The sequence below is a fragment of the Muntiacus reevesi genome, chromosome 7 (genome assembly GCF_963930625.1).
Source record: "Muntiacus reevesi chromosome 7, mMunRee1.1, whole genome shotgun sequence".
Lineage (NCBI taxonomy): Eukaryota > Metazoa > Chordata > Mammalia > Artiodactyla > Cervidae > Muntiacus > Muntiacus reevesi.
Genome location: NC_089255.1, coordinates 38,608,559 through 38,623,404, shown reverse-complemented (window position 1 = coordinate 38,623,404; position 14,846 = coordinate 38,608,559). Strand labels below are relative to the sequence as shown.

The window sequence follows — 14,846 nt, the reverse complement described above, 5'->3', positions numbered from 1 at the left end:
GAAAAAGCTTTAAGAAAACACAGTTGCCTGTTTCTAACTCTTATTCTGAAATTCTCTCTTTAAAAACAAAAAGAAGAGTGTTTTGCCTATGTTCTCCTCTAGGAGTTTTATAGTTTCTGGTCTTACATTTAGATCTTTAATCCATTTTGAGTTTATTTTTGTGTATGGTGTTAGAAAGTGTTCTAGTTTCATTCTTTTACAAGTGGTTGACCAGTTTTCCCAGCAAAGATGAGGTGTCCATATGTCAAAGATGAGGTGTCCATATGTTCGTGGATTTATCTCTGGGCTTTCTATTCTGTTCCATTGATCTATATTTCTGTCTTTGTGCCAGTACCATACTGTCTTGATGACTGTGGCTTTGTAGTAGAGTCTGAAGTCAGGCAGGTTGATTCCTCCAGTTCCTTTCTTCTTTCTCAGGATTACTTTGGCTATTCGAGGTTTTTTGTATTTCCATACAAATTGTGAAATTATTTGTTCTAGTTCTGTGAAAAATACCGTTGGTAGCTTGATAGGGATTGCATTGAATCTATAGATTGCTTTGGGTAGAATAGCCATTTTGACAATATTGATTCTTCCAATCCATGAACACGGTATGTTTCTCCATCTGTTTGTGTCCTCTTTGATTTCTTTCATCAGTGTTTTATAGTTTTCTATGTATAGGTCTTTTGTTTCTTTAGGTAGATATACTCCTAAGTATTTTATTCTTTTTGTTGCAATGGTGAATGGTATTGTTTCCTTAATTTCTCTTTCTGTTTTTTCATTGTTAGTGTATAGGAATGCAAGGGATTTCTGTGTGTTAATTTTATATCCTGCAACTTTACTATATTCATTGATTAGCTCTAGTAATTTTCTGGAAGAGTCTTTAGGGTTTTCTATGTAGAGGATCATGTCATCTGCAAACAGCGAGAGTTTCACTTCTTCTTTTCCTATATGGATTCCTTTTATGTCTTTTTCGCTCTGATTGCTGTGGCCAAAACTTCCAACACTATGTTGAATAGTAGCGGTGAGAGTGGGCATCCTTGTCTTGTTCCTGATTTCAGAGGAAATGCTTTCAATTTTTCACCATTGAGGGTGATGCTTGCTGTGGGTTTGTCATATATAGCTTTTATTATGTTGAGGTATGTTCCTTCTATTCCTGCTTTCTGGAGAGTTTTAATCATAAATGAGTGTTGAATTTTGTCAAAGGCTTTCTCTGCATCTATTGAGATAATCATATGGTTTTTATCTTTCAATTTGTTAATGTGGTGTATTACGTTGATTGATTTGCGGATATTAAAGAATCCTTGCATTTCTGGGATAAAGCCCACTTGGTCATGGTGTATGATTTTTTTAATATGTTGTTGGATTCTGTTTGCTAGAATTTTGTTAAGGATTTTTGCATCTATGTTCATCAGTGATATTGGCCTGTAGTTTTCTTTTTTTGTGGCATCTTTGTCTGGTTTTGGAATTAGGGTGATGGTGGCCTCATAGAATGAGTTTGGAAGTTTTCCTTCTTCTGCAATTTTCTGGAAGAGTTTGAGTAAGATAGGTGTTAGCTCTTCTCTAAATTTTTGGTAGAATTCAGCTGTGAAGCCATCTGGTCCTGGGCTTTTGTTTGCTGGAAGATTTCTGATTACAGTTTCGATTTCCTTGCTTGTGATGACTCTGTTAAGATCTTCTATTTCTTCCTGGTTCAGTTTTGGAAAGTTATACTTTTCTAAGAATTTGTCCATTTCATCCAAGTTGTCCATTTTATTGGCATAGAGCTGCTGGTAGTAGTCTCTTATGATCCTTTGTATTTCAGTGTTGTCTGTTGTGATCTCACCCTTTTCATTTCTTATTTTGTTAATTTGGTTCTTCTCTCTAAACACTCTCCGACATAAATCACAGCAAGATCTTCTATGACCCACCTCCCAGAATATTGGAAATAAAAGCAAAAATAAACAAATGGGACCTAATAAAAATTAAAAGCTTTTGCACAACAAAGGAAACTATAAGTAAGGTGAAAAGACAGCCCTCAGATTGGGAGAAAATAATAACAAATGAGGAAACAGACAAAGGATTAATCTCAAAAATATACAAGCAACTCCTGAAGCTCAATTCCAGAAAAATAAACGACCCAATCAAAAAATGGGCCAAAGAACTAAACAGACATTTCTCCAAAGAAGACATACAGATGGCTAACAAACACATGAAAAGATGCTCAACATCACTCATCATCAGAGAAATGCAAATCAAAACCACAATGAGGTACCATTACACGCCAGTCAGGATGGCTGCTATCCAAAAGTCTACAAGCAATAAATGCTGGAGAGGGTGTGGAGAAAAGGGAACCCTCTTACACTGTTGGTGGGAATGCAAACTAGTACAGCCACTATGGAAAACAGTGTGGAGATTTCTTAAAAAACTGGAAATAGAACTGCCATATGACCCAGCAATACCACTTCTAGGCATACACACTGAGGAATCCAGATCTGAAAGAGACACGTGCACCCCAATGTTCATCGCAGCACTGTTTATAATAGCCAGGACATGGAAGCAACCCAGATGCCCATCAACAGATGAATGGATAAGGAAGCTGTGGTACATATACACCATGGAATATTACTCAGCCGTTAAAAAGAATTCATTTGAATCAGTTCTAATGAGATGGATGAAACTGGAGCCCATTATACAGAGTGAAGTAAGCCAGAAAGATAAAGAACATTACAGTATACTAACACATATATACGGAATTTAGATAGATGGTGGCGATAACCCTATATGCAAAACAGAAAAAGAGACACAGAAGTACAGAACAGACTTTTGAACTCTGGGGGAGAACGTGAGGGTGGGATGTTTTGAAAGAACAGCATGTATACTATCTATGGTGAAACGGACCACCAGCCCAGGTGGGATGCATGAATCAGGTGCTCTTGCCTGGTGCACTGGGAGGACCCTGAGGAGTCGGGTGGGGAGGGAGGTGGGAGGGGGGATCGGGATGGGGAATACGTGTAACTATATGGCTGATTCATGTCAATGTATGACAAAACCCACTGAAATGTTGTAAAGTGATTGGCCTCCAACTAATAAAATAATATTAAAAAAAATAATAATAAAAAAAAAATAAAAAAGAGAAAAAAAAATAAATAAAAAAAATAAAATAAAAACAAAAAGAAATATTTCAGGTATAGGCAAAATAATGTAAGTATTTTTATATACCTGCTACCAATCTAAAAAATTAAAAATCACCTGAGTGTTTTGCTATCCCCTCACAATTGCAAATTCTCCTCTTGATGCTCTCCTATCCCACATGACCAAGTATTTACTATTTTCTGCATTTTTTATACTCGAATATATTTCTATGCATCCCTTTTCAAAGTACATATTTTGAACTTAAATTTTATAATACATCTGCTTTAAAGTTGATTTTACTTCAATATTGCTTTTGTGAAATCCATCCATGATGTTGTATTGTGGCTTAGGTTCATTTTTCATGCTCTGTATTGAATTATGTTTTATTAAAAGTTACAATTTGATTATCCTATCTCCTACTGATATTTAGATAACTCTCTGTTTTCTATGCCATAAATATTTCTGTTTCCTGTGTATATAAGTTTATCTGTTCTCATTGTAATAGTGTTTTTATTGCCAAATTGCTCTCCATACTTATACCAATTTACATACCTAAGACTATATTTTTAGAAGACAGCTTTCTGTAGATCTCTTGATTTTTTGCATATCATATGTGCAGAGGCACTGTCTTTTTATTCCAGTCTATCTTTTCGGGGTTATTTTCATAGCAAACATCCTTAGAATATAGAGACCTCCTGTGGAGCAGAGGGAAAGCTCATTTAATGTCTAGTATAATGAATATAATGTCTCCCTCTTGGGCAGCACTTGGACAGATTTGGCTACTTACTGTCACTTATAAAAGACTTAAGTCTTTTTAGCTCAGGATCCCAGAGACGTGATACAAACAGAAGGTATGTGCAAGATCCAACTGGTCACTTCTTCATCACTGTGGGGGAATAAGGAGCCAAAGAGAACTGGTTTGAAAGTAAAGCTTGTGCTGTCTTCTGTGTTGTGAATCCTTTTCTCTGTCCCAGTAGTCAGGACTCTTCTGCTGATGCCCATGATCCTATTGCAGGCTAACTTGTTTGCTTGTAAGCAGACTAATATCTTACCCATCCACCCTCCCCTGCTCCAGATTCTTGACAGGTATAAATATTCTCATTGTTTTGTTTTAACAACAAACCTTAATGTTGTTATCTTTATAAGCTTCTGGTTTTTTGGGAAATAATACTGCGGTTTGAATTTTCACTTCCTTGTTTTACAGTGAGGTTGAGCCTTTTCTGTAATTATTTATTTGGGCTTCCTCATTTATGAAATACCTGTTCCTATTAGACTCTTTGCTATTGAATTATTTTTCTTATTTCGTTATAGGGGGTTTTAATACATTCTGGTTAACTGTATTTGTTCTAAATATCTTTTTCCAAACCTCTGTCTATATTTTACCTGTTTATTGTGGAGCAACGATGAGAAGCAATGTTTATATTAAAATTTTAATTTTAATATTAATTACAATTTTACAATTAACTAATTTATCAGTCTTTTTTTGTGCTTTTCTATTCTGTTTGAGAATATAGCACCTTGTGTGAGATCATAATCACATTCTTTTGTGTTTTTCTAAATGATTTAGCTTTTATCTTTTAAATTTAAGTATTTGATTTTCCTGAGACTGTTCTTTCTAAGATATGTGATAGGGATCACATTCATGTATTTTTTTATATACACAACCAATTGAGTGGAATATATTTTCATGTCTTCTATGTGAACAATTCCCCACATAAATTAATATATGGGCTTTCTGTTCCATTTCATTATTTTGTTTGTCATTTGTCTAATCTTGTGCTAGTAGCATGTACTTGAGATTTTCATTTCTAGAAATATAGCAGGCTAGGCGATATACTTAACAGTAACCCACCCTCAGAAAACAAGCAAATAAACAAATATATGTATATATATGTGTGTATATATATGTTTTATATATTATTTTTTTTTCCCTGGTGGCTTAGCAGTAAAGAATCTGTCTGCCAATACAGGGGACACAGGTCTAATCCTTGGGTTAGGAAGATCCCCTGAAAAAAAAATGGCAACTCACCCCAGTATTCTTGTCTGGGAAATCCCATGGACAGAGGAGCCTGGCCGGTTATAGTCCATGGGGTCCCAAAGAGTCAGACATGATTTAGTGAGTAAACAACAACAATGGTATATACATATTAACATATATAGTATATATATTGCTTTTGCCTTCAGTTATTAACCAATCCAGGCAAACTTGAACTTTGATTCTTAGAGTTTGGCAGTGGTAAGGAATGAAAACCCAAGTCCTATCCAAAGCAAGGTCTTCCCAGATGACACTAAGGGTAAAGAACCCACCTGCCAACACAGTAGATGCAAGAGACACAGGTTTGATCCCTGAGCTGGGAAGATAACCTGGAGGAGGGCATGGCAACCCATTCCAGTATTCCTGCCTGGAGAATCCCATGGACAGAGGAGCCTGCTGGGCAACAGTCCATAGAGTCACAAAGAGTCGGACATGACTGAAGGGACCCAAAAAAAGGACCATCTTCATTTTAATCTGTAACACCAAAGTGTTTCATACTTAAAGTAAAAGTGAACCATACTGTTAATGCCCCTTGCAGAATGTCAGAAACAAAGGTACATCTTTAATGAAATACAACTTTGTCCTAGGCCCTAAAGAATCTTCAGCAATAGTATTCTTAACCACATGATCAACACACAGTTAAAAATATCAGGAACATTATTATATAATTCTTTTAATTTCAGGCTGGACAGCAACGATGGTGGGAACAAGAGATTAAAATAAATGGGAATATCCAAAAGGGAGAATTAATTACATATAACTTGACTGAGCTAATTAAACCAGAGGCTTATGAAGTCCGACTGACTCCTCTCACCAAATTTGGCGAAGGGGATTCAACAATTCGTGTCATCAAATATAGCGGTAAGTAACTTTTTGTTTAAAATAATTTATTTATATACTAAACTATCTAGAAAGTTGTAACTATCTACCAAATTTAGACACAAACTAAAATTTAGCATACTGACTTTCTGGGCCATTAGCCAAGTGAGAAAAAAAATCCCGTAATATTTAATTATCATAAATTGTAATATTTAGCTTTGAATATAGAGGTATAGACAAGTGCTTAATTAACTTTGAACCTCAGAGATAATGTCATGAATGTCTTATTATTTTCTATGTCATAGTTATGAGGCAGTATGTATACATTTTTCAAAAATTCTTAATGATTTTAAAATTTATATCAAGAAGTTAGGAAATGTGATTGAATTTTTAAGTTTTTATCATTTTTTAGAGTAGCTTTAAAATTCACATTAAATTGAGTAGGAAGTGCAGTGTTCCCATGTATGTCCTCTCCCTTGTCACAGCTTCCCTACTATTTATATCTTACATTAATGTGGCATATTTGTTAATAGTTGATTAATAAATATTGATATATTATTGAAGTCAATAGTTTATATCAGGGATCAGTTTTTATGTTACACGGTTTTGCATTTTCCAAAAAGTTGGGTTGGAATCATGCAACATATAACCTTTCCAAACTGATTTATTGTATTTAGCAAAATACATTTAAAGCTTTTATATAAATTTGTGTGGCCTGATAGCTCATTATTCTTTATTGTAATTTCCCATTGCATAGGCATACCACAGATTGTTTAACCATTTACTTATTGAACAACATCTTAGTTGATTTTTTTCATCAGTTTTTTTTCCTTTAGAACACTGAATTTAATGTGTATATGTTAGTGATAATTTTCCTTTATAAACAATATACATTTACTATTTCTTTACTATTTAAATGTCCTACTTAAACAAATGTAGAAAATAGTGTAAAACTGTGACAAAGTTGATCAAAAACTTATAATAGTTCAAATAGGAATAATGTTGATTGATATGATATTATTTTTCATATGTACCTGACAGATTAATATTTTATCATTTGAAATTTATATGCATTTTGGTTGAAATTTATTGTGTTCAAAGCCTAGCTCTAAAATCATCAATGTATTTTTCAAGGTTCTGTATGTTTTGTTACCTCAGTGGAATATCTTTCTTTTTATTATTGATTAAGGCTTGAGTTTAAAAGATAATAGAATGATGGTTTTTGCAGCTGAAGTTTTCCATTCTGTTTAGCATTAAGTATGTTTTCCTACTTACAAGGGCAAGAGTGAATACTGTCAAAGTAAAAAATAAAGTGAAATTTTTAAAACCTCACTAGAGTTATAAGATTACCTGTACTTGCTCTCATCAGTCAGAGTATACATAGGGCATGACAAATTCAATTTTCATTAAAAAATGAAATATGGAATATATAGTGGAATATTCATACAAGATCAAGGAATATAGAAACATTAGAATCACTGCATATATTTTCTTGAATATGATTTTTTAAATGTACCTTTTTATCTTAATGATATAAATATTAGAGCAGAATAGCAATTGCTATTCTGTAATCACTTTCATGATTCCATCAAACAAACAACTACATTACATCCCAGTATAATTGTCTAAAGTTTGCGCATCAAATATTTTTATAAAATATGAATTATCTCCTCCTAATATTTATGCTCCCTTTCCTCCAAGGTGTAAAACTGCAAACTATGTAAAATATGGAGGGCATTGGAAACCATAATTAATACTCTTTTAAAGGTGAAGATATTAAGACCCAGAAAGTTTCAGTGTCCTGTCTCAGTAAACAATTATATGACATGACTAACTGATGAAAACTAGAGATCACTCCTAAATGACAGAAATCTTTACCTATTTGCTCAGTTTAGAAATTATTAGAACTTGTCTTGTAGAGATATAGAAAAGAAATCTTCAGAAACTCAATTTAATTTTTATTGAAAACTCTGATGTAACAAACAGAAATGAAAAATAAATCTGGAAAATAAGTATTGTGTTTAGTTCCAACTTTCTTTATAATTATCTTTATAACTTGTCATGCTTATTAAAATCTTAAACATTTTCATTAAAATTTGCTTTTATAGACTATGGATTTGGATAAAGTATAGTTTAGTGTGTGTAAGCATACATTGTCTATAGGCATCCATAGGAAATTCAACATGATATTAATAGTTTTAAAGAAGAAAACTAGACTCACTGCAATATTTCAAATTAGAATGGCAAATTTTTACAAGGTTAGTCATGATATTTGTAGTGAATTTGTGGACTAAAATATTGTAGAAGTCTCAAAATTCAGTCTGGTCACAGGATACATGTAGCTGTGACATTGCTTAGAACTAAATTATAATTCAAAGATGCTTACTTCTTTCAAAAACAATGTATAAAATTAAAATTTATATTACCCTAATTATAAAATAATTTTAATTTCAGAAAATTGCAGAAGGTAAACTTCCGAACTCATTCTATGAGGCCACCATCACCCTCATTCCAAAACCAGACAAAGATGCCACAAAAAAAGAAAGCTCCAGGCCAATATCACTGATGAACATAGATGCAAAAATCCTTAACAAAATTCTAGCAAACAGAATCCAACAATCTATTAAAAAAATCATACATCATGACCAAGTGGGCTTTAGCCCAGGAATGCAAGGATTCTTTAATATCTGCAAATCAATCAATGTAATGCACCACATTAACAAATTGAAAGATAAAAACCATATGATTATCTCAATAGATGCAGAAAAAGCCTTTGACAGAATTCAACATCCATTTATGATTAAAACTCTCCAGAAAGCAGGAATAGAAGGAACATACCTCAGCAAAATAAAAGCTATATATGAGAAACCCATAGCAAGCATTACCCTCAATGGTGAAAAATTGAAAGCATTTCCCCTAAAATCAGGAACAAGGCAAGGGTGCCCACTCTCACCACGACTATTCAACATAGTTTTGGAAGTTTAGGCCACAGCAATCAGAGCAGAAAAAGAAGTAAAAGGAATCCAGATAGGAAAAGAAGAAGTGAAACTCTCTCTGTTTGCAGATGACATGATCCTCTACATAGAAAACCCTGAAGACTACCAGAAAATTACTAGAGCTAATCAACGAATATAGTGAAATAGTTAATTTTCAAATTAAAACATACTGATACCTGAGGCTTTCCAGCTGGCACTAGTGGTAAAGAACCCACTTGCAATGCAAGGGACATAATGAGATGCAGGTTTGATCCCTGGGTGTGGAAGATCCTCTGGAGAAGATCCTTGCAACCCACTCCAGTATACTTGCCTGGAGAATCCCATGGACAGAGGAGACTGGTGGGCTACGGTCCACAGGGTTGCAAAGAGTTGGACATGACTAAAGCAACTTAGCACGCATGCACCTTGCAAGAAAGGGATTTTTTTTTCCTGTTTTTCAGTGGAGCTAATAAATGTATAGTCCCTTCTCTATGTTATTCATTTCATAATCTGCAATGGGGCAAATACAAGTAGAGCAGCTAAAATAACGGGAATACTCTGTCTTCTTGATGTAGAAATAGTAAAAAGTAATTTGTTGATCAAATAATCACTTTGTTAAAATTGATCTCAGTGTACTAAATGTACAAATTTTATATGAAGATGCTTTGTTCATGTGTGTGCATTTATGACATTCATTTTGTATTTTACTACTGTGTCCAAGTTTAACAAAAGTGCTTAATGGCAAACACTAGGAACCAGCAACAAAATAGACAATATTCTGGAGGTTAGATCAACAACCCATTTTAATCTTAGGAGAGTACAATAATGCTTTCTTTCATCCAGAATGAAATTTTCTCTCAGAGTGATAAATGCTTAATCAATATATACAGATACCATTTTGTCTCTTAGGATAGATATAGTTTTGGTTTTGCTCCAGTAATATTTAAAGTATTCACTTCTTTTCAGGTAGAAATCAATTGGCACTTGTAAACACACTTAGTTTTTTGAGATAAATATTTCTTCTTGAGATAAATATTGCAAAAATGCAAATGCACTACCTATCATTTGAAAACTGTGTGTGTGTGTGTGAAAGTAATTAAAACAGCATCAAAGTAGCTATTTGTTTTGGCTCACACACAATGACATGATTTGAGGATTGCTTTATTTTCATATATACCATATATTTTAAACAGAAATAGACAATAGCAAAAAAAACTGAAGTGTATTCTCTGTTAGATAATTACATTCATTGTTAAAACATCAAGATTATAGCTTGTCAGCCTCAGTTTTGATTACTTGATTTTGTTTAGCAATGTTTAAGATATAAAAAATCAGCTACTCTATACCTTGGGAAATGAACAAATCCCGTGTGCCATTTAGCATTGATCATTTGGGTACTTTGAGGCTGTTATTGCTGAGTTCCAAAGTAGACTGTATTCAGTCTTCTAGAACAAAATGGATTGCAGATATAATTCTCTCTGGTCGCAGTGGGGAAGATCATTAAGTTTTAGCTAGGCACTTATGAGACGCTGATTAGACTTTTATTTATAAAAGACATTTAAGCCATGCTAACATTATTTTTTGCTTTTCTTGTAGCTCCTGTTAATCCTCATTTGAGTAAGTATATTTTCACTTTAAAAAATGGCACTATATTTGACAATTGATACAAATAAAAAATACATAAACATACAAAGGTTGTTTATCAATTGTTCATATTTGGGTTGACATAGAGTGTCTTAGAAATAGTAAAACTGGTGTTAATTGTAAACTTTGAATTTCAAAGACTATGATCATAAAGACAAATAATTTAATATAGATAATTGACTTTTCCTAAATATTGAGCCATTTCTCCAACATGCTTAACAATTGTTATTTGTGTAACTGTGGTTTATTTGTTCCTTTTGCGGCATTGTATATTATTTGCATTGCTATTATTGATGTCTTTAGTTTTCACCATTTGATTTCTATATTCCACTCATGAAATATTATATTCACTTAGAAAGTTGGTATTTTAATGGCTCGGTCAAGATTTTTCACTAATCACTATTCCATATTCCAGTCTTATATGAACAAAAAATAATTTGATCACCATCCTCTTAATAATATTTCATTTTAAAATTAAGAATTGATTTTTGTCCCCTATTTTGTGTCTAGCAAGATATTGTTCTTGTCTAACAAAGAAAGAAGAGCCATCTTTGTACTCTTACTCCTATCCATTCAGCATTCTCAATTTCCTATCCTTAGTGAAGAAAATGTTCAAATCTGTGTTTTTCATTTTACTGTATTCTCTTTTCTTCTTTGGCCTTTAACTGATTATATAGCAAAGACCAAATTACATAGCCTCTATTCTTGCTGTGTTTCCTCCCAAAGATCCTCTTTTACCCTGCTTTTGCATAGCCAAACACTAATACTGAATATTTTTATAGATCTTTATTGTTCACATCTTGCCTCAATGCATAAAAGTTCATTTAATCATCCCAATGACCTTTTAATGCAGCTATTATTATCAACTCTTTGAGGTTTATTTTTCTTATAATGTTTAGCACAAATGCTTCTTCCGCCACTAATTACTCCCTCATTTTGATTTTCAATTACAATTTATCTTCATCTATGTGGAAGTTATTTTTTATTTTCTCATATCCTCCAGTAAACTGTAAGATACTTAAGAACTAAATTCATTTCTAGTTTCTCTCCATATTTCACTATCTTTGTGTCTATAATGACATCTCATGTTTAGCAGGTGTTCAATGATCATTTGTTAAAAGAACAAATACATGATAGTTTCAAGACGAATTAATGGCATAAATAAATTTTCCCTGGCTTCTACTCAGGGTACTATTGCTAATTAATTACTTTATTGACTATAATTCCTTTAAAGATAAGTTCTCTGACTGCATTTTCAGTAGAAATGTTTAAAAATAGTTATCATAGAAAGATTAAAAGTAAATACAGGGGAAAGTTGACAAATATTTCAATTCAAGGAAAGAGTTTTGAAGTCTTATCTACTGAACAAAATGCATACATATTTATAGACAGGAAGTGATTGTTAACTGATTACCTCAGTTCAATATAATGAGCACAATTATTTTATGGCAGCTGAGAAAATCTTACAAAAGAGATAATATCAAAGCTGGATCCTGAAAGTTTAATAGAGGTCCCTCAGGTAAAGAAGGTGAGGAAAGGCTTGCCTGTCATTGAAAAGGAGATCATGTTCACATACATAATAACTGAACAAAGCTCCATTTGTCTGGTGTACAATGTTCAAAAGTTATTTAAGTCAGAAATGTGCCCTAAATATGGACAATATTTATTAGAATTTGAATGTTTCTTTTAAAACTTGTATCCTTCAAGTCATAGTTATCAACTTCTCTTCCTCAGCAAGGACTTCAAATGTGTAAAATGGAAACCCAAATGATGCATTGGATTTTCTATTTTTAAAGTAATTTCCAACATAACATTCTATACCAAAATTTCCATTGGCTGTGTACCTTTTGAATTTTTTAATGATAGTCAATATGATAGAATATGAAAGTTGTTTAGAAAAAAGAATTGAGTAAATATTACCTAATGATTTCTCTAAGTTATCAAAAGAAAGTAATTATTTTTATATTTTTGACAGTCAAATGCATTTTTTATTGTTAATTGATTTTTTTTAAGCTTCATTACTACCTCCAGGTCCCAAACACATATAACAGTACTTTATCAAAGTCATTCATTATAGATTTGGGTTCTCAATACACTAGCTATGCATTATTCAGTAAAAAAGGAAAATAGGCCAGTGTGTACAAGAAGGTCATGTTTTATTTTAGATTTTTGCTAGGGAAAGTTAATTTTTCATTCCCTAAGACTACTTTTACCTACTTTCCTTAAATGCTACAGTATTTTAAATTTTGTCATTTACTTTCAAGGTATAACCTATACATGATAAAATTTACCATATTTTGTGTACACTTCTGAAAGAAGAGTTGACCAGTTTAAACAGTCTTGTAACCATCACCACAAGGTTTCATTACCCCTAAAATTTCTCTGTGTTGCTTTGTAGTTCAGATTCCTTGTACCTCAGTCCCTGGCAAACTTGTTTTATGTTACTATAATTTTGCTATTATTCTAATTAGTTACAACTTACTTAGTATTTATTCTACACAGTTTACTAAAAGGTACCTTCCCAGTAATGATATTGTTAATGAAATTGAAGTGAAAATGAAAATCAAGCAGTTCAAGGGAAAAAAATCTGAGAAAACACTGTAATTAAAACCATTATGCAGGACAAAGGTTAACAGAGTTTTGCGAAGAACACACTGATCATAGTAAACACCCTTGTTCATCAACAAGAGACGACTCTACACATGGACATCCCCAGATGGTCAATACCAAAATCAAATTGATTATATTCTTGCAGCCAAAAATGGAGAAGCTCTATACAGTCAGATAGAGCAAGACCTGGAGTTCCCTCTGGCTCAGATCATAACCTCCTTATTGCAAAGTTCAGGCTTAAATTGAAGAAAGTAAGGAAAACCACCGAGCCTATTAGGTATGACCTAAATCAAACCTCTTATGATTATACAGTGGAGGTGACAAATAGATTCAAGGGCTTATATCTGAAAGACAGAGTGCCTGAAGAACTATGAACAGAGGTTTGTAACATTGTACAAGAGTAGGTGACTAAAACCAGCCCCAAGAAAAAGAAATGCAAGAAGGAAAGGTGGTTGTCTTGCCTTACAAATTATGAAGCCTTACAAATAGCTGAGAAAAGAAGAGAGGCAAAAGGCAAAGGACAAAGGGAAAGATGTACCCAGCTGAATGCAAAATGTCAGAGAATAGCAAGGAGAGATAAGAAAGCCTTCTTCAATGCAAATAGAGGAAAACAATGAAAAGGGAATGATTAGAGACCTCTTCAAGAAAATTGCAGATATCAAGGGAACATTTCCTGCAAGGATGGGCACAATAAAGGAAAGAAATGTTATGGGCCTAACAGAAGCAGAAGAAGCTGAAAAGAGATGGCAAGAATACACAGGAGAACTGTACAAAAAAGGTCGTAATGACCCAGATAACCATGATGGTGTGATCACTCACCTAGAGCCAGACATCCTGGAGGGTTAAGTCAAATGGGCCATAGGAAACAGTACGACAGACAAAGTTAATTAAAGTGATGGAATTCCAGCTGAACTATTTAAAATCCTAAAAGATGATGTTGTAAAAGTGCTGTACTCAATATGCCAGCACATTTGGAAATTCAGCAGTAGTCACAGGACTGGAAAACGTCAGTTTTCATTCAAATCCCTAAGAATGGCAATGCCAAAGAATGCTCAAACTACCATAAAATTGCACTCACTTCACTTGCTTGAAAAATAATGCTCAAAATCCTTCAAGCTAAGCTTCAACAGTACATGAACCGAGAACTTCCAGATGTGCAAGCTGGATTTAGAAAAGGCAGAGAAACCAGAGATCAAATTATCAACATCTGCTGGATCATAGAATAAAGCAAGGGAATTTCAGAAAACCATCTACTTCTGTTTTATTTACTACACTAAAACCTTTGACTGTGTAAATCACAACAAACTGTGGAAAATTCTTAAAGAAATAGAAATATCAAACCATTTTAATTGGCTCCTGAAAAACCTGTATGTAGGACAAGAAGCAACAGTTAGAACTGGACATGGAACAGCAGACTGGTTCAAAATTGGGAAAGGAGTACGTCAAGGCTGTGTATTGTCACATTGCTTATCTTAACGTATATGCAGAATACATCATGCGAAATGCGAAGCTGGATGACTCATAAGTTGGGATTGTGACAGAGAAATAGCAATAACCCCAGATATGCATATGGTACCACGTAATGGTGGAAAGCAAAGAGGAACTAAAGAACCTCTTGATGGGGTGAAAGATGAGAGTGAGAAAGTTAGCTTAAAACTTAAAACTCAACA

The 14,846-nt window shown here is 33.4% G+C and overlaps 1 protein-coding gene across 1 annotated transcript in view; it reads left to right on the top strand.

The window, feature by feature from the left end:
* Positions 1-14,846, top strand: part of MDGA2 (MAM domain containing glycosylphosphatidylinositol anchor 2) — an 854,840-nt gene that overhangs the window by 795,923 nt on the left and 44,071 nt on the right. The window contains exons 11-12 of the mRNA XM_065940680.1: positions 5,812-5,989; positions 10,519-10,539. Of these exons, the coding sequence (XP_065796752.1) occupies positions 5,812-5,989; positions 10,519-10,539 (199 nt within the window). The remainder of the gene's footprint in view (positions 1-5,811; positions 5,990-10,518; positions 10,540-14,846) is intronic.